Raw genomic sequence first — 20,106 nt, 5'->3', positions numbered from 1 at the left:
CTATCAGATAAACTTGCTATAATTTTTTTTATATTACTTCATTTGGTATCCTTTAGCAAAGTGTAGTTTCCTTGATTATCTCTTTTTAATTAGGTATATTTTTGCTTTTGCTTTGTCTGATATTAAGATTGTTGCCCATTTGTTTGTTTTTTACTTCAGCTGAAGCCTAATAGTTTCTTCTCTAGATCCTTATTTTAACTCTGTGTACTTCTGTTTCAAGTGTTCTTCTAAACAACATAATTATTGGATTCTGATTTCTAATCCATTATGCTGTCCATTTCCATTTTATGACTAAATTTGTCCCATTTATAAGTTCAGTACTGGTTTTTAACTTCGTATTTCCCTCTAACCTACTTTATTCTATATATCCTTCTTTCTTTCATTTTACTCTGTTCCTTCTCAATATTTTGTTTTGCTTCTGACCACTGCTTCCCTTAATCTGCCCTCCCTTTTATCACCTCCCCTCCCCTTATCCCCTTCATCTCCTGTTTCCCTATTGGGCAAGATAGATTTTTATACTCAACTGAATGTGTATATATATTCTTCCTTCTTTGAACGAATTCTGATGAAAGTGAAGTTCAAACATTGCCCCCCCCATTTCCTCCTCCACTATAAAAAGCTTCCTAGCATGCCTCTTTTCTAAAAGATCATTTCCTCCATTCTTCCTCTCCCTTTCCCCTTCTCCCAGTGCACTTTCTTTTTCATCTCATTTTTTCAGATGATTCCAACACAATTGACTCATTTCCATGCCCTTTGACTGTGTATACCCCTAATTCCTTAATAATAATAAAGTTCTTAGGAGTTATATATATTGTATTTTTCATATAGGAATATATAGTTAGATCTTAATGAGTCCCTTCTGGTTTCTCTTTCATCTTTACTTTTTTATGCTTCTCTTGAGTCTTGTGTTTGAATGTCAGATTTTCTGTTCAGCTCCTGTCTTTTCCTCAGGAATGCTTAAAAGCCCTCTAATCATTAAATATTCATTCCCCTTACAGAAAAATTGTATTCATTTTTGCTAGGTGATTTTTAGTTTCTTATTTCACAATATGAAGGACAGGGAAATATGTATTATATGGTACTGTATGTACAATACAACCTGTATCATATTAGTTGCCTTCTTGGGCAGGGAAGAGGGATGAGAAGAAGGGGGGTGGGGAAAGAATGAGACAAATTTTTGAACATCACTAATGTGAGAATTTGTTTTTCTTGGATATGCATATGTATTACAATTTATTATATATTTATGGCAAATCATGTATTATATTATTGTTATATATTTTCTTATATATTTTACAAAATAAGTAGTAAAAAAAAAAAAAAGAACCCATTCAGAGGTTACCTTGGAAGGGAAGCTCTCCTTGTCAAATATTTCCTCCTCTTAGTTATATGTGAAAATGTCTTATCTCCCCAGTAGAAGACAAGCTGTTTTAGGTCAGGTGCTATTTCATTTTTTCATCTTTGTGTTTCTAAAACCTCCGTTTCTGACTAAAAAAAACAAACAAACAAACAAACAAAAACAAACAAACAAACAAAAAAAACCTGGTTGCACAGCCCCAGTGAGTTTTAGGAGAAAAACTTTCCTGGAGGGTGGGAGAAAGGAAGTGGAGAGGAAAATAAAATGAGAGGAGACAGACAGATAGATAGACAGACAAGAATGTTCTGAAGAAGGTTTTATTAACCCCGTCTAAGCTTTATCAGCAATCTGGCTTTAATCTCTCTCAAAGAGCCTCCTAAACCGCGTTACACATGGGTCACTCCGCGGCCTCCAGTCACTTTCATTAGTTCCAGGGGAAGGAGCGGAGAAAGCAATACAGTGTGAGACCGCCTTAACCGTTATACTTTGCAGGAGCGGACTCCGCGTTGCGGAAGTTTGGATGCAGACCTGCTTGAAGAGGTGATGGTGATTTCTCCCTGTCCCGGAGGAAGTACTGAGAGCTTGCCAAACTCACGGAAAGGCTGGAAATCTTTGTTAGGCCCCGGGCCCCTCGAGCAAGGGAAGGTCTCCAACCCGTTGGTCAGGGAGTGGGATTAGAAGCGCTCTTTCCCCCAGGACAGCAGTGGCGTCTCCTTAAACACTCGAAGGCTAGGGTGACAAATGAGAAAAGGCTGCAGTGAGTCTCTTGGGGTCGATGAGGGGTCCAGAAGTGAAAAAGAGATAGAAATGTTCCCTTTTAGGACTGATCCAAAAGACTCAACACAATGACCGCGCCTTGGATCCTAGAGCTCCATACCTGCTCCGAGAGTGGGCTGGGAGGCTGTCCTTCTCCACTCTGCTCTGAGCCAGCTCGGGTTGCAGTCCTTTGGGATCTCTTCCTTGTCGGCGAAATTTCCTAGGATGTTTGAGGATGGGGTTTTTCTCCACAGCAGTAGCAGCCGGGAAATGTATTTTCTAAGATAAAAAGATAAGAAGATAACGAGAAATAACTAGCATTTGTGAAACGCTTAAAGGTGTGCAAAATGCTTTGCATATATTGTCTCATTTGATCCTCACAACAATTCTGTAAGATACGCGTTATCCTACCCTGTAAGAGAGAGGCCATTTTGCAGATGAGGAAACTGAGATCAAAAGAGGTTAAATGGCTCGCCCAGGCCCACACAGCTAATAAGTATCTGAGACGAAATAAATGGAGGTGACGCCTTAACAGGAAACTTCGCATCTTCTGTGTTAAGCGCCACCACCACCCACCACATCCCCCAAAAGGCTACCTGCTTCTTAAAAGTGTCACTCAAAAGCAAGTTTGTGTCCGGAGGAAAGGGAGAGGATGTGGAAGCCCGATTGGCTCAAATGCAGAATAGGGAAGCTCTTATCTTTTATGTCTGCGACCCAGTCCCACAGGTTGGGAATCCGCAAACGGCGAAGAATACATAGTATCCGGGGCCAATCACACAAGGTTCCAGGCTCGAATAGAGTCAGGAAACCTGGAGTACTTCGGCTTGGGGGTCGCTGTGGGAGACTTTGTATTCCTAGACTGAGTCTTAAGCGAGGGTTGGGGGCTGGCAGTATTTCGCGACCCGCGAGCCAAGACCAGGGCGGAGCATTGGGCGGGGGCAGGATTAGGGGCGGAGAGCAAGGCCGCGTGGGTGCCTCCCTCCAGCACGCTGGACAGCTCCCCTCCCAGAGCCTTCGGGCCCGCGGTTTTGTTAAGCTTAGTACATCAACGGAGTTGGCCCCTGGGGAGGGCGAGGGGCGTCACTGACGCTTGCCCTCACTCCTCTCCCTGCGCACTGGCCCCTGCCCCACTGCCCGCCCTCTCAGCGTAGCCCCTCACCCTGCCTGAGCGCACACTGAGCCTCTAGGTAGCCACAGAACGGGCTGGGTGAGAAGGCTCCTCTGTCTTTCCAAGTCAGCCTCCGGAAACCAGAACCTCGGCCAGCCGCAGCAGAGTATCAAAGATGCTGCTCGAGCCCGACCCAGAGCGGGACAGGGAGAGACCCGGAGTTCCTGCAGCGGCGGCGGTCTGCGCCTTCGGGGAGACCCAAGGTAAAAGAACTCGGGGCCGGCTTAAAAGGCCTGAAATAATTGACTTCCCGCAAACCCCGGGGTATACTGTGCCTCTAGGTGCGAGTGTGTAAATGTGTGTGATAGACAAACTTCTCGTATTGGTGCTTTCGAGGATAGTAAATTGTGGGAGTGTGAACGAGGGTAGTAAATGTGGGAGTGGGAATGAGGGTAGTATGTTGTGCTGCGTGCCTGTATTTCCCTTAACGGTATGATCCCGTCTATATTCGTATACAGGATAATAAACTCCACTCCTGGGCCCTGGGCATCCTGGGAAGCCATCCCCAGACAACTGATATGTGGGGCTGCCGAGGGCATTTCCTTATCTCAGCTCTTTAGAAGACATCCCACAAGTGTAACTCCTACGACCTTTCTACGCATCTAGGAAGGGAATCCCATGTCGGTGGTGATGGTGGTAGTAGTGTGTCTCCAGGCCTACAGTGCTTTCCCCACAAGACTTTTCACTGTCCCCCACCTCCGTTAGTTCTCCAGGTCGTTGGCTGAATAATGAGGGCGATTGTTGGTACCACCCTGGCCAGATGCCCAGCGCGTGGGGGACCCGCCCCCAACCCATCACTCAGCTGGACAGGCCAGCCCGCCCCCTCTCCTTCGACACTGTCCGGGATGGGACTAAGCGTCACACACTGTGATACGTAGGGACAGACTGTGCCCCTTTCTACACCCTCTTGTCCAACCACCCTAGTCTTTCTGTTTTCTGTATGCTTTACAAGATCAATGTGTGTATTTGATGGGGAGGGAAGGGAGTTAGAAAAGCTGAGAAAACTGGAAGAATCCTGGGGCAGAAAGAAAAGTGTGTTCTCTTGTTTGTATTTCTTGTTTGAGAATTCTGTCTCTGTTTCTAGATCTGTCTCTGTTTCTGTCTCTCTGTGTGTCTCTGTCTGTCTGTCTGTCTCTTTAACCCACCCCCACCTCCAGGTCCCATCAAAAGACAGAAATTGTTAGAATTCAAATGTGATATAGAACAAAAGTGTGGGAAGGAGGAAAGGTTGCTAGATTCTAAATATACATTTCCCTCCTTAAGACTAACCCTGGTTTTATTTCTGTCAACTGTCTTCCTTCTCTCTCCTGTGCTATACTCTACTCATTTTCTCATCAGTCTGTATGTCTCTACCATTAGAGTATGTGTCGTTTTGATTTTGTCTTTCTGTCTCTGAATGACTCCTACTTTCACTGATCTGAGCTCCGTAGTGAAATCCATCTCTACTCCACTACCTTGAATCCATTTGCTCAATTTACTTTTCTGCCCATGGGAAGGGGAGAAGGGAAGGACTCCAGAATTCAGTTCCCCAATCTCTCACCCCCTGTTTTGGAGCCCAAGAATTGAAGAGTGAACTAAAAGCAGAATCCCTCAGATTATTTAGCCTTGCATACTGAAAGTGTGTGTGTGTGTGTGTGTGTGTGTGTGTGTGTGTGTGTGTGTGTGTTTCACTGGAGCCTTGCCTGCCTTCCACAGTCTACCTGTTCCCTAAGACCCAAATTCTAGAGATCACTCCCTAGGGTTACAGAGATGGTAGAGAAGACCAGCTCATGGTCCCTAGAGGTGGGGTTTTAGAAAACAGATGTTTGGAAGAGAACCGTTTAGCTCATGGCAAAAGCCAAACTCCAGTAAATTTTAAATTATCCTCTACCCAGCTTAGAAGGGCATAAATTGGTATCAATGAAGATGGACTGAACCCAAAGGAGAAATCTTATGGGAAGGAACGGAGAGATTAAGAGAGGAAAAGAGAGCTCAAGGGCCCAGGAGATAACTTTCAGGAGGAGATCCGAGGTAATCACTGCCTCAGCCCTCTTGGTTCGCTAATGTCCCTCAAACCCTTAGTCCATCCTAAATCCTGAGGAAAGAAGAGAACAAGTCCACCAATTGAAGTTCTCAGGGCTTGGGTGCAGTTCTAGAATTGTCAAATCACTTTTAAAACTCCCCCAGGTCTTTTCTAAGACAGCATGGGTCCCATACCTTTCCTCTGGAGTCTACTCTGCCTGGGTTTTAGGAAAAAAGCAGGAATCTTTGTAGTTGATTTCAATTATGACCACCCCAGTAAACAGCACTCTGACTGATTTCCCTAGGCGCTTCAGAAAGGAGAATTCTTTTTCAGGGACTGCAATGTGCAAGAGAGCAGGCTCTCAGACAGAATGAGGCGTGCTAACAGGAGCTAATACCTCCTGGATCCCTCTTTCCAGTCATTGAACAATTACCAGCCATGCTCGATCTCTCCAGCCCTAGGACGCTAAGAACCGGGCCCTGGAGGGATGGACATTCAAGAGGCCCAGTACAGATCTGGCTACCCACAAATCGAAAAGGATGGTTTGGAGCAAGTTGTCCTATGGGCTCCAACCTCGGAAGAATTCAGCTTCCATACCATCCCTTTCTCAAAAGGGAATTTATTTCTCCACATTGCCTGGAGCCTTTTGAACATTTACTGCCAAGTTAGCCCGAGTGCCCTGTCAGCCTGGGAATGGGAGGCAGGGGGGAGCAGGTCCCTGGACCTCCGGACACCTGTGGCCAGAAGCGAGCACAGAAGGAGCGAGATAGGTTTCCTAATAAGCGCTTTACCCTAAGGACCTATGGAGTCATCTATTCGTATTCCCGGAACCGGGGTCTCCAGCGGTCATAGTAGTTTGCCGCCGGGACAAAGCGGAATTTCTCGAGGAAACTATCCCTATCTGCTGAGTTTTGTGTCTAGGTTCTCTCCTACTCCCCACGGAGAGTGAAAGGGAGGGAAGATGAGGGACTACTTCTCGGGTTGCCGGGCTTGGGTTTCTAATGACAGCTCCCCAAGTCCAAATTATCGCAGGTAAATTGCGCAGACTAGTTTCCAAGCACCCTTCTTGTCTGTTGTGTTTCTTTACGATCATAGCTCGGGATATGGGCAAAACCGTTGCCGGAATTTCGAGTAGGCTGCCGGTGGCGGTCAGACCAAAGCGGTTCTTTGCGTCCTCCCCCCTCCCTCCATCCCCCACCCATAAACACGACATCTCACTCTCCAACTGCCCCGCCTCTCCCAGGCCCCGAGAGGCTAGCAGAGCCCCGTGCCTCTGGGTGCCGTGGCTGTTAATTAGTCTTGTCTCAGGGTACAGCAGGAATCAGCCACTGCGCCCCTGTGCGCTCCAGCGCGTCTGCCAGGCTTCAGCTCCCACACCGCTAAGTCTCCCGGTGTGCCAGTGCAAGCGGCCTCTGAACTCCCCTGTAGACGCCAGGAGCTCACAGTGCACTCCCGAAGGGGGGCGGGGGCACAGAAGGTGGAAGCGGGAGGGGGCGTGAGGAGAAGAGGAAAGGAAAGGAGGTTCGGTATCCAAACCTACACAGGAGCGCGAATCCAGAGATCCGGGAAGCCTATAGAGTGCTGTTTGGCCTGGATCTGGCCCTGCGTTTTCGGCAGTCCTAAAGTTTATTTTCTGGAGCGTCTGCCGGGGATTCCCCTGGCTCCAGAGACCTGGGGCGTAGACGGCGGACTATGCAAGATGGACGCTCTTAAAGAACTGGGGTCGGGGAAAGACTCCGCTGGGACAGACATGCTTCTGGCGCTGCTAGCACAGAACGAAGACCTGCGCAAAGGTAGGGGTACAAAGGCCTGTGCTGGGATCCCAGCGCGGCCCAGAGTAGAGGGGAGGGAAACCTTAGTGGACCTGTCCTCGTTCCCCTGTTCCACGAAGATTATTTGGATAGAGATTCCTTGGGCCATGTCTTCTCTGATGCCCTGAGTTCAGAATCAGTTCCCTCACCCAGTGAGCCAAGCTTGTGCGCCAAAGCCCGCTTGGGGAGGATTCTCAGAACTTGCGGCAAGAGGCTGGTGCTGGAGTGAAAGGAAAAGAGGTATTAGATGGTTTGTTTTCGGAGGCCATAGCCAGGCGAACCGACTGCTGCCCTAAAACCACCGGAGGATCATGCCCATATCTTCAGGCTATTCCACTCTCTCAGTTTAGAGGGGGCTGCATGCTCTCTATGCCTGGGGTAACTTCTCCTTGGGTTCGGGCCTCTCTCTCCTACTCCTTTCCTAGCCCAGAGTTATTGTGACTTCCCGGGTCTCTTTCCTGAAGAGCAGGGATGAGTGCAGGCCCTGGGCTCAAGACAGCAGGACCAGCAGTTCTTATCCTGCTTAAGGAAATGGAGCTCAAGACAGCAGGACCAGCAGTTCTTATCCTGCTTAAGGAAATGGAAACTCCCCGGTATCATCCCCAAAGACTATCCGACTGCAGGAGCCAGGGTCCCAGGGCAGGCTTTTCCCACACGTTGAAAACCAGGCGTTACCAGTGTGTAAATTATTTTAGAGGTGTGTTGTTGGTGCCGACTCTGTGCAGAGCTTCCTTTCCTATTTGTGTTAAATTTGGGAACGTGTATTTTGAGTCTCTATGTATACTAGGTGTTTGGAGTTTGTGGGTGTGGGTGTGTAAATTCACGTGTTTTAGGGGGACTGGTTCTTTCCCTTGCCTTGAGTCTTGAATGTATGTATGTGTCTGTTTTGAAAATATTTGACTTTGTGTTGTTTTTACGGGAGTGTGTATTTGTGCAACTGTCATGTGTGTGGTTTATGAATATGTCCTACTCTCTAGGTCTGTGTCTTAGTGTCTGGGCATATCTAGTTTATGATGTTAATTTAGTGTGTGCTGGATTGGGCTAAGAGATTTTGTTTAAATCTCTTAGCTGTTTAAATGTTATGTTGGGTTGAGTTCGTGTGTAAGCCTCTAGGTTTATTCTGGGATGGATTGGGTTAATATGGGTGTTCAGCTTTCACCCTGAAGTATGACTCTCTGGGACTCAGTCTCTAAGTCTCAGGCCTTCAGTGTGGGAAAGAGCTTCTGTGTTCTGGGGATGGACTCTCCCCTGATGGAGTCAAGTCTCAAGGGAAGAGTCAACAAGAGGAAGCCCAGGCCAGGCCAGAGTTCCTGCTGAGGATGCAGAGGCCAGAGTTGGAGGAGTAAAAAGAAGGCATAGTTCAAAGTAGAAAGAGAGGCATTTCAGGGCTGAGTAAAGAAAGCAGGTCGTGTCAGTGGGCTGCATGCCTTCAGGACAAGAGAAACTCCTCCTGGAAATAATGGTCCTATTCTCAGAAGGGCCAGTGAGGTTCCGTTCCTGGGATTCTCCAATCCTATTGCTCCTAGACCATTGTCTTTATTCGTACCCAGAGCAGGCCCTCAGTCTCCATGCTCTCTAAGCCACTCCACCTCTGTGGATTTTGAACCCAGAGGAATTTTAGGCTCACAAGTCAGAATCTAGAGCCAGAGGTACAAACCAGACCTGTCCCCAAATACCCACCTAATGGTTTCCTCAGATCTGAGCCTACTTGCTGATCAGGACTTCTTGGTGGCAAACTTTAAAGTACTTTCCTGGGGTATAGGTCACAGAAGCCTACATAGATCCTTCTCCAAGGCCAGAAGCTCTGAACAGTGGGTAAGACACAGGTCTTGGAGTTTCCCTTCATCTGAGGCTCCTTATGTCTCAGCACCTTTTGAAACTTGGAACCAACTCCTTGACTGATGGGGAAATTGCCATCCTACTCAGGCCAGTTCTATACTGACAAAATGCCCCAACTTGAGGATCAGAACCCCCACCACCACCACCACCACATCTAGTCTGTCATTCCTCTCTTACCCCCCAGCTTTGTTGGAACATTACCTCCCAGTGAGTCCCCATAGACACCTCAATCCTCTCAGGTCACACAGTAATAATAGTTCATACAAAAATATTATAAATTACATATGTAAATGTATACATGATTGTGTGTATCTATGTTTATTTATCTAAGGTTTGCAAATCATTTCCCCTATAACAAGTGCAAGTGTTAGGTAATACACACATTATTAGCCCATTTTGCAGATAAAGAAACTGAGGTTTGATGTTAAATGATTTGCTTATGACCACAAAACATCTGGCACAAGACTGAAACTTAGGTATCTTGCTTCCAAATCCAGAGAGGCTGAATGACTCCCATAGGTGAGAAAGAGGGAGGAATCCTGAGATTAGGGAAAGAAAGGAGGGTCAGATCTAAGGTGCAAGTTCTGATTCGGCCTGTTTTTACTTTATTTTTAACGGAGGTTCCAGGGGAGGGATTGGCCTAAGGGACTGAGGGGAAGGGGGTGGAGTGGGGTGGGAAGAAAGGGAGCGAGAGCTTCCAGCAAGACCTGCTCCTGGAGAAAGCGAACGAGTAAGCAGGAGAAGGGGAAACGTCTGCGTGCACTCCAGAACATGGTTTAGCAGAGCGGAATCTGTCTGTCTGAAGCCACGATGCAACGTAAGAAATTTCCTTGAGGAAGTTAAGGATGGAAATAGAGCAGGAGGTTTGGAGGTATTTTTCGGGAGCGGGATAAGGAATAGAGAGAGAGGTCTTTGGTAAGGGGAGCAGCTGTCAAGAACAGTGTCCTGAACCGAATTTTACTCGACATTGAGAGTCAGACGAGGGCATTGAACCTAGCTTCGGAGTCTTCTTCAGCCGACTTTTGCTGCAGCTCAAGGAGCTGTCCGTGGTTTGGGGTGCTGAAAATCTGAGCGGAACCCTTCCTAAAGAGTCTAGGCTTGTCCCGTCGCTTGTTTGTTCACTCAACTTTGGGGGACTCATTGTCACACCGCCCTTCAATTCTCTTCAGAGACGTAGCCAGTCGTCTCTAGGGGACAGGGAAGGAATGGGTGGGCGTGATCCCTGTTTTGTTGGCTGGATTCTGGAGTAAATGTAGTTAGATATTAACTCAGGGAGCCCGTCTCAGCTGCACCTCTGTGGACCCAAATGAGAGGAAGCCTTCTCTCTAGACTGGGAGTTTCTCGGAACCGTAGTGAGTAGGAATGGACTTCAACTACTACTCAGAATACTTCCCCCTAAACTGGGAACTAGATAGCATTTCAGGGTAAAATCCATGTTGTGTGTAGTTTGGGTCCCGAGTGTGGGGAGCCCTGTGATCTCTGCCTTGCAGGCAACCGTTACTGAGACATTGTCTGAGGAAAGGAGGACACGAGACCCTTGGCTTTCCATCTTCGAACCTTCAGAGAATCCTAAAACAGAGTTTGGGGACCCCAGAAATCGTTTCCTTCCCACACATTTGCTTTGACTACTCCAGTGGCTTTGAATTCTACTGTCATATCTGTGAACTGACTAATGAGGGGATAAGGGAAAGGATACAGGACTGGCTGCGTTCTTACCTCTCCAGAACCTCCCTACACACACACACACACACACACACACACACACACACACACACACACACACACACACCATCTCTCCTGAAAGAGCTAGGGCTAGGGGGTGAATGACTAACACTGGTTGTGTTTCTAAATAGGTATCTTTTTAAAAAATCTTTTGTGTACAAGTTGTTGTTTTTTCCTGGGGTGGGTAATCCTCACTCCACGCGTGCCCTTGGAGAGAAAAGGAAACACCCCGCTTATTCTCCATTCAAGTGAAATAGTTCCCACATTTGTTGATACCTGAGTGAGTTCTCTAACTCTTGCGGAGTTAGGTGAACAGAGGGGGAATAGTCCTGAGATCAGTTGCACTGGAGTGGTGAGAATTAGGGGAAGGGCAAATGGACCCAGAAAACAAACTTGGAAGGAGAGAGCGTCCACGTGTGTGTCTCTGCAAACAAACAGCCCTCATAGACTCTGCGTGCATCCAAATGTGTGTGTGTGTGTGTGTGTGTGTGCGTGTGTATGGGGGAATGTAAATTCGCAAGCAGTCGCAAATGTTGCATACTAATGAAGATCTCCACAGCGAGTCCTATAAAGATATACACGGTGTACCCGACAAGTAGTATATTTCTCTCTAGACCTGTTTCTCTATTTACCTGCTTTATAGTCTGCATGTTCGTGAACGAACAGTTCAACACTGTGTGATCAGATCCAGCTATAAAATGTTCAAACAATGCTACAGAATATATCCGGATAAGCAATTGCTCCTGGGGCAATCTGTACCCAACAGATCTAAGGAGAGATGTATGCGTTGGCTCCTGGGCACCGTCTGGCTAAATACTTTCCCGTTTCCATCACATACTCATACAAATGTGAAGAGAGCGAATAAAATCCGATTTTCTTTTTAGGAACTAGCCCTCCACACTCACATTACACATTAGAGACACCCAAAGGCTACGGGTGAACCTATATATCCCCAAATGACGCAGATAATTTTTCTGTCGATCTTAGGGAATGTGGAATCCCTGGGGCCAGAGAGTGGAAAAGCAAGAGTGGCACCAGGAATCCTCCTAACTCTGGGCAAAGCATTAGGGAAGAGAAGTGTAGGAAAAGATTCTTCTCCACTCTGGCGATGGGTCACAGGAAAAGCGAGCAAGAGCTGAGCTCTTCGTCCAAGTGAGCCTCTCTTTCCCCCTTTCCCCTTCCACGCAGAGATCCCCTTGTGCGCCGGCTGCAACCAGCACATCGTGGACAGATTCATCCTGAAGGTCCTGGACCGGCACTGGCACAGTAAGTGTCTCAAGTGCAGCGACTGTCAGACACCGCTGGCGGAGAAGTGTTTCAGCCGTGGAGACGGCGTCTATTGCAAGGAGGACTTCTTCAAGTGAGTGGGCGGTGGAGACTGCTGGGAATTGGGAACAGGGCTAAAGGCTTCAGACTATTCTCCAGAAAGGGAACCGGTCAGGCGCTGTTTAACTCTTCCTAACGTGGAGTTAAAGAGCATCCAACCGAGACAAGACAAAGTGGGGTGAAAGGTTTTGGAGAGGGGGGTCGAGGAGGAGAAGCTGGGGTCTTCTGTTTCTTACAAAACCAGAACCCACAGGAAATCCCTCTTTGGGACCCGGGGTGGTGAGTAGGGCGGCCCTTACTCTCGCTACTGAAAACTAATTGGTAACTCGTGTTTATTTTCTAATCGAACGAGAGTCGTGTTGAGTTCGGGGCAACTTCTCTGTGATCCGGTGCGTAGAGAGGAACAACACATAACGAAATCTGGCCAGGACAGCTTTGTTTCCCCCCCGGGAGAGAGGAAAACCCGTTGGTTGGGTAGCCCCCTGTTGTTGCAGCAGCTCTCTGTCTGATCCTGCTGGGAGGGCAACCGGGTTTCTATGACTAGAGGGAAGGCTCAGGATCCAGGTTATTCCCCTTTTGACTCCTTGGACTAGAGCTCTACAAGGAATTGTTTGTTGAAAAGTTAAAAGTACACGGGCTGAGCATTTATTATAGTTAACTGAAAATTACATATAAAAATTAGGTGACATTATAGTCACATTTGTATACATCTCTTTCCCATCTACGATCTCCTTGGACTCTCACAAACAGTCTCGTGAGATAGAAAGAGCCATTTTACGGATAAGGAAACTAAAGGCCTCCGAAGGTGATATAGTTTATTTAAGATCACATAGCCAGGAAGTAGCAGAGCTTGGACCAGAACCCAGTCTGTTGACTCCGAGTTCAGGGGCTCTTTCTGCTGCAGAAAGATTTTAATGCGCATTTCTCCTCAGTAGTGTCCCCTCTACTGCCCTGCTCCTATCCCCCCACCTCTCCCCAAGCCCTGAGTCTTTGGCCTTGGTCTTGCAGGAGATTCGGGACCAAATGCGCAGCGTGCCAGCAGGGCATTCCGCCCACGCAGGTGGTTCGGAGGGCTCAAGACTTCGTCTATCACCTACACTGTTTCTCCTGCGTGGTTTGCAAGCGGCAGCTAGCTACAGGCGACGAGTTCTATCTAATGGAGGACAGCCGGCTGGTCTGCAAAGCCGACTATGAGACTGCCAAGCAGCGGGGTAAGGCAGCTGCAGCGCCGGCTATGGAAAGAGGGTGGTTGGGATATAGAGCTCAGTGGTCTCTTTTTGGGGATATCCTGTGGTTCTCCTTTGAGGCACACACCCCACCCCGCTAAAAAAAAAAAAAAAAGCACAACAAAGCTCTTCCTCTTCCTGGAAAAAGAAGTTAGATTTCCCCAATTGCTATTCGGTGGCTAAAAGAAAAAATTATCCAAATAATTCAGCCATAGGCGAAGAGTGGACTTAATTTTCAGAGTAAACCCCTCAATTCTGACCGGAAACCAAATAAAAAACGCGGGAATGAGGTGAAGAAAAGAGGCTCTACTAATTTAAGAGGAAAAGAGATGGGGAGGAGGGCAGACTTTGAAAATTATAACAGGCCATATATATGAATTCCAAAACCAAATTTTTCTTGTTATTCTTATTCAATCATATATCAGATGCAACTATTTATATCAGCCTCTCCTCTGTGAGGGACGGGACTGCCTTTTCACTAGGAAAAGCGCTCAGACACCCATAATCTTAGAACCAGAGAATGAGAAGAACCACGGAATCTGAGAATATTAAAAACAATGGAACCATTAGAGCCGGAAAAGCCCGGAGAACATAGACTACCCGAGCTGGAAGGGATCTTCGAAATCGCCTGGGCCCCCTCCCTTCTCTCGTTTTATGGTTCTGGCTTTTCTGGGTTTCGGGAGCTCCGGGGACCAGGGAAGGGTGTCCCCGCAGAAAGGTGTCAGCGGTGCGCTTCTCTCGTTGCAGAGGCCGAATCTACTGCCAAGCGGCCTCGAACCACTATTACGGCGAAGCAGCTGGAGACGCTGAAAAATGCCTACAACAACTCGCCCAAGCCTGCGCGCCATGTCCGGGAACAGCTTTCGTCCGAGACTGGTCTCGACATGCGGGTAGTTCAGGTCAGGGACTGCCGCAGCCCTTTGCCCCGCCCCACTCGTAGGGCCTCAGTTCCCCGGGCCCGCTCGACTGCCGGGTCCTGGAGCCCAGTGTGCAGTGTGGGGACTGCAACCTGCCGAGCCCAAGGCTACTAGGCAGGATCCGGTGTCAGTAGAGGGGGGCCAAGAGGGGACCTAGGGTTGACCTGAATCATTTTCCATTCTCCCTTCCTCTTCCCAGCCCCAACCTAATCCAGGGGCTCTTAACCTGGTTTTGTAGCTCGAACCCCTTTGGCAGTCTGGTGAATTCGATAGACTTCTCGGAATGTGTTTAAATGCATTAAATAAAAGACATAAGCAGAGGGAACTAATTATATCGGAATGCAGCTACAAAAATATTTTGTTAAGTTAATGGGTCGCAGATTAAGAATCCCTGACCTAGATATTTATCTGTATTTACAAATAGAGACGGGGGAGGGGAGGGGGGAGAGGGGAATCGACCTCTACGAGCTTAACCGAAGGCAGGCAAAGTTCAGTTTTCTTGCTGTCCAAACTCACTTATTCGTATCTTAGCGCGCTTTGTCCCTCTGGTTAAAGAAGGACAAACACGAGTAAAAACCTCTCTCCCAGCCCTCGATGGGCCGAAAGCGTTAGTCAAGGGTTTGCCCTTTTAGTTCACCTGGCAAGGCCCTCATCTCCTTTCTTCCCCTCCCCCGCCCCCTTTCTTGTTGCCCCGGACAGGTTTGGTTCCAGAACCGGCGAGCGAAGGAGAAGCGACTAAAGAAGGACGCGGGCAGGCAGCGCTGGGGTCAGTACTTCCGCAACATGAAGCGCTCCCGGGGCAACTCCAAATCTGACAAGGACAGCATCCAGGAGGAGGGGCCGGACAGCGATGCTGAGGTCTCTTTCACAGGTGAGCAAGGGACGGGGGTAGGGGGTGGGGGTGGGGATGAGGGGGGAGCCTCTCCTCCCCTTTCCCAGTCATCCTTCCAGTCCCTGATCCAGACTTGCAGACTGGTACTCACCAGGGAAGCTCTGCCCTTCAAGGCTTAGGGAGGAAGGAAAGGATATTGACTTGGGGGGGGGGGGGCGAGGGGAGGGAAGCAGAGAGAGCAGAAAACAATTGCTTTTATTCCTAGACAACAGCAAAAGAGACTGTCTTATATACAGATTCCCTGCCTGTCTGTAGCATTTCCCATAGTACACTTCTCCCCATCCCAACCAGCAATTGTTAATTTTAGACAGTGAAGATAGACAAACTCTTTTTTTTTTTTTTAATTCACCTTGGTGGCTGGATTATGTGGATTGATTATCTACACTGATCAACTGAACTACATAATTACCCAACCACTTTCCTCCTGTTGACCAGCCTTAAGTTAGAATCTAGGCTCTACTACTTTAATACTCCTGCAGTTATATTGCAGCAGAGTTTACTAGGAAATTTTTAAACAATGGTTAAATTAAAAAAAAAAAAAAAAGAGGGTTAGGAGTAGCCTCAGAAATTATGGATAGTATACTTCTGTCTCTGTAGTCTAGGTGTTCTTTATATTATGAAAGGCTTCCATCTGAAAGTGAATGGAAAACCTTAATTCAGAATTGGACTTTGATCTTTGTTCTGTCTCTAGTTAGCTGTGCATACTTTAGGCCTCAGTTTCTTTTTCTGTAAAATAGGGGTGGGAATAACATCCCCAGTTAACCTCACAGTGTTCCTTGGTGGTGTCAGTTAAAGCATTCTGTAAAGTTTTCAGTCCCATACCAATGTGTGAGGTGATTAGTCTTCATTATCTGTCAGCCTTTTATGGGGTGTCTATGGTGGGCTGGACAGAACTATAATCGTTTCCTTCTCAAACCTCCTGGATGAAGCAAAGCAGAAGATGAATAAGTAGGGGCAGAATCCTCTCCATTTTTTGCCTATCATTTAGAAATTTGATTTAGTAAATCAGACAAATGTTTTGAGAGAGACCATTACCCTTTACCTCGTTAGAGACAGCTAGGGCATTCAATGGATAGAGCACTGGACTTGGAGGCAGGAAGACCTGGATTCAAATCCAGCGTTAGACATTTACTTGCTGTGTGCCCTGGGCAAATTGCTTAGCCTCTGTTCGCCTCGGTTTCCTCAACAGAAAAATAGATTATAATAACAACCTGCCTCCCAAGTGATTGTGAGAATCACATAAGATAATAGCTGTAAAGTACTTAGCACAGTGCCTGGCACATATTATACAAATAGCAATTCCTTCTTCCTTCCCCTTCCCCAATTCCCTTCTGCTCGATTAGGCTGAATCACAGGAAAATCTGATTTCAGATTTTCCCTGGAAGACCACCAGGAAGCAATTAGAGGAGAGTAAGGTGGGGGAAGGGTAATCTCAAAACTAAGCTTTTATAGGTCCCTCCATTGACCTCAGTTTTACCGTCTACAAGAATGCCTTCCTTTTGCTTAAGTGATATACCTGCTGACCACCGGGAATTAATATTCTTTGAGTTGTTTTTCCTAGGAGGTTTGTTCTGAACTTTTTACATTTTGTTTCATATATACTAATTCATATTTGTGAGATGGCTGACCAGGGCTGACCCTCAGTCTGTGGGTAGAGTTAAGACTCAGTCTTCGAGCAAAGTAATATGTTTCATTGTACCTGGGAATAGAACGAAATCAGGATTCACTCTTGAATGGTTCAGACTTTGATCCTGTTTGTGGCTAAGGTTGGGGCTCAATCTCTGGCCTTGGGATACATTTTTGGGGTGAACCACCCAGCTACTTTGGGTTCACAAGTGGATTGGTCCAAATTCAGGCCATCCAATGGTTTTCATAGAACTTTTTCTCTGTTTCTACTCTAGATGAGCCATCCATGTCAGAGATGAGTCACTCCAATGGGATTTACAGCAATTTGAATGAGGCTTCACCAGCGATGGGAAGGCCAGTGGGCACCAATGGTAGCTTCCCAATGGAGCACAGTGGCCTTCCTGCTCAGGACCAGTATCATGACCTTCGCTCCAGTAGCCCTTATGGCATCCCCCAGTCTCCAGCTTCCTTGCAGACCCTGCCTGGTCACCAGCCATTAATTTCCAGCTTGGTTTACCCTGATCCTGGCCTGGGCATTGTGGCTCCAGGTGGACCTGGTGTGCCCCAACCCATGCGGGTGATGGGGGGAAATGGACCCAGTTCTGACTTGTCAACAGGGAGCAGTGGGGGCTACCCTGACTTCCCAGCAAGCCCTGCCTCATGGTTGGACGAGGTTGACCATGCCCAGTTTTGATACAGGATACATCCCCAGCCCTAATGGAGCCTGAGACCACAGGCTGGGTATCTAAGAAACAGCAGGACTCCAGGCTACATTTATGGGGAGGAAGGGGTGAAGGGACAGAAGGTTGGGCCCCTGCCCTCTCTCCCTCTTCATGTGCTGAACATTCAACCAGGTCATGGACCACCTCGAAGACTTTGGATACAGGGAAAGAATATCAGGGGTGCTTTCGAGACAAGGCTGAATCCCCAGGTGGAGCTTTTTCAGGTTTGAAGAACTCTCCTCTTTTTCTTTCTGACTCAGCTCATTCTTGTACATGAGCATGGACTGGGCCTCATTAGCAGTCTCCAGCTAAAAAGGCTGATGTTTGCGTGTATTTTTTTTAACAGAGTCTTCTATTTCATCCATTAACAGAACATGTCTGTACTGCTAGAGGAGAAATGTTGCTCCATTTACAGCCAATCCCTTTTTAAAGCATTCTTCTCTGGCTGCTCCTCCCTATCTTGATCCAACACTTCAGCTGACATTTTAGGATTTTTATTATTATTAGTTTATCTGCATTTGCTGTTTACACATCAAAAATTGGTGAGTCTAGTAAAGAAAAAAGCCCTCCTTATTTGGAGCCCCACAAATTCAGGATCTGTTTTACTTTCCACATGGCATTCTTGGCTTTCATTGAACCAACAGCTCAGCATGGACACCGTTGGGACATGAAACTTCAGTGTTGCTGACACATCCTTCCAGAACACTGGTTCATTGGATGTCTGTTACAGGGTTTTGCTGGCTAACATAATTTCATTTACCAAAGTCCTTTAGTACCTTCCTTTATAATGACAATGGGTAAAATCCTCTGCAATGTGGGTCTTTCACTACTTCCAGCAGCCTTTCTGCTCTGACCACCATTCCTATCCCACCCTATACATGTGCACATATCACTGTTTATCTTGAACAAGGGAGATCTTCCCAGATCACCTCTTAATCACTGACACCCCCCACCCTCACCCTCAGACCTCTTGGGAAAGGAAGAGCTCAATTGGTTGGAGCCATCTCTGTTTATTTGCTCCCTCCATCCACATCAAACTGGCAAGTACAGTGGACAGCTCCTCCTTCTCTGCTTGAAGCCTGTCCTTTCCAAGAGACTCTTTCCCTGCCAAGATTAGTTTAAGTTTGTAAACACATGGGGCTCCCTTTTGCTAGTTTCTTCTAAAACATAGGGAAACCTCAAAATGGTTTGAGCTGCACTAAATGTCTGTTGCCAACTTCCCCTTACTTTTGTCCCTATGTTGGATTTGGATCTGGGCTTCGGTACAGCTTTCCCACGGGCAGGGAGTCTGTCCCATGATGACTCTATTTTGTCTGCCATTGGCCGCTGGTCGTCATAGGAGGCATCTGTTTCAGGAAGCCCCTCCAGGCCCAGGGAGAGTTGATTGTGAAAAATGAGAACAAAAAGACAAAATCACATGTATGTTGTTACCTGTAAAGCTGAATATTGAACTAACTGTAGATTATGTGAGCGTCCAGTGTCTTTTATTTATTCTCTGATGATCAAATATTTCAAGACTTCAATAAATTTGTCAGTTAAAGTCCATTATTTTTAAATGTCTTTCACTAGCTTTGTACCCAGTCTGGGCAACCCAATCCCCTTTTGGAAAATAATTAAACATTTTGTTTAAAGGGCTATACATTCATCATGGCATAGAAGTAAGCAGTATGGGGGTGTTTATATCTTGTCTGAATATTGGCTTCCATTTGTCATTTTTATTTTGGCCATGTTTCTGAGGATTTGGAACATGAGTAGAGCTATGCTAAAATAGTGTGGGAGTTATTTTTGTTCAGGAATAAGTTGGAATAAATGGCTTCTGAGGTCATTCAATTCTATGGATATTGTGTGTGTGTGTGTGTGTGTGTGTGTACACACACATGCACATGCCTGATCAATTTGCATATATCTGATTCCATGGGGAAAGGAATTTAAAAAATCACATAATTTATTCTGGGTTTTAATTTAAGGATATATGGAGAGGGCAAAGTAGTTTGTGCTTTCCCCCTGTGTATTAGCAGTTTAGTCAATCCATCAGCAAGTATTTAATTAAGCACCTTTTTTGTCAGTTGAGGTCCCTGGGAATACCAGAGCAACACGGAAAAAAATCTCTCCCTCGAGAAACTTATATTTCTGTCTGGGAAATAACACATGCATATTGATATAATTATAAGCAAAATACATTGCCATATAATTTTGGGGTCTGGGGGACCCTAGAAGGTAGGTGGTAATCCGGAAAAGCTTTTTGTTGAAGATGAGTTTGAATTTATCTTTGAACAAAGGGAGGGATTCTAAGAGGTGGAAATGAGGATGGAGTGCATTCCAGGCATAAGGGACAGCCTTTGCAAAAGCATGGAGACGAGAGATGTGTGCAAGGATGTAGGTCGAGTAGGTCAATTTAAGTAAACAACCACAAGCATTTTAATTACAAATAATGTACTTGGTATTGGGGTTCAGCTAGGTCTAAGAATTTATGGATAGAGTTCTGAGTGTCTGGTTTGAAATTTATGGGCTGTTTGAAAATTATGGGCAACTCTAAGAGGATTTAGAGAGGCAGTGTAGTACAATATAATGAGTGTGGAACTTGAATGAATGAAGCATTTTTAAAGTACTTACTATGTGCAAATAATTTTGCAACAAAGGACATGGGTGTGAACCTTGCTTCCACTATTGGCTACCTTTGTAACCCTGGCCAAAAATCACCTTACCTTTTAGGGTCTGGATATACTCATTTGTAAGTTTAGG

At 46.6% G+C, this 20,106-nt stretch overlaps 1 protein-coding gene across 2 annotated transcripts; it reads left to right on the top strand.

Moving 5' to 3' along the window:
• The first annotated feature begins 3,396 nt into the window (after positions 1-3,396).
• On the top strand, positions 3,397-17,336 carry LHX3 (LIM homeobox 3). 2 transcript variants are annotated; one of them, XM_044661265.1, is made up of 6 exons: positions 3,397-3,484; positions 11,844-12,015; positions 12,990-13,192; positions 13,955-14,106; positions 14,824-14,995; positions 16,918-17,336. In XM_044661265.1, the coding sequence occupies exons 1-6, from the start codon at positions 3,397-3,399 to the stop codon at positions 17,334-17,336; spliced, it is 1,206 nt and encodes a 401-aa protein (XP_044517200.1). The 2 variants fall into 2 exon arrangements, with proteins under 2 accessions (XP_044517200.1, XP_044517199.1); XM_044661264.1 differs by lacking the exon at positions 3,397-3,484 and adding an exon at positions 6,983-7,076.
• The last annotated feature ends 2,770 nt before the right edge of the window (positions 17,337-20,106 follow it).

Source organism: Gracilinanus agilis, chromosome 2 (genome assembly GCF_016433145.1).
Source record: "Gracilinanus agilis isolate LMUSP501 chromosome 2, AgileGrace, whole genome shotgun sequence".
Taxonomy (NCBI): domain Eukaryota; kingdom Metazoa; phylum Chordata; class Mammalia; order Didelphimorphia; family Didelphidae; genus Gracilinanus; species Gracilinanus agilis.
This window is presented reverse-complemented; position numbering and strand designations above follow the sequence as displayed.

Bases quoted from the DNA above. Each gene is read 5' to 3' on its own strand.
- LHX3 (XM_044661264.1), top strand. From the start codon at position 6,983: ATGGACGCTCTTAAAGAACTGGGGTCGGGGAAAGACTCCGCTGGGACA. The intron at 12,016-12,989 runs GTGAGTGGGCGG...TTGGTCTTGCAG, and splicing joins TGCAAGGAGGACTTCTTCAA to GAGATTCGGGACCAAATGCG. The intron at 14,996-16,917 runs GTGAGCAAGGGA...TTTCTACTCTAG, and splicing joins TGCTGAGGTCTCTTTCACAG to ATGAGCCATCCATGTCAGAG.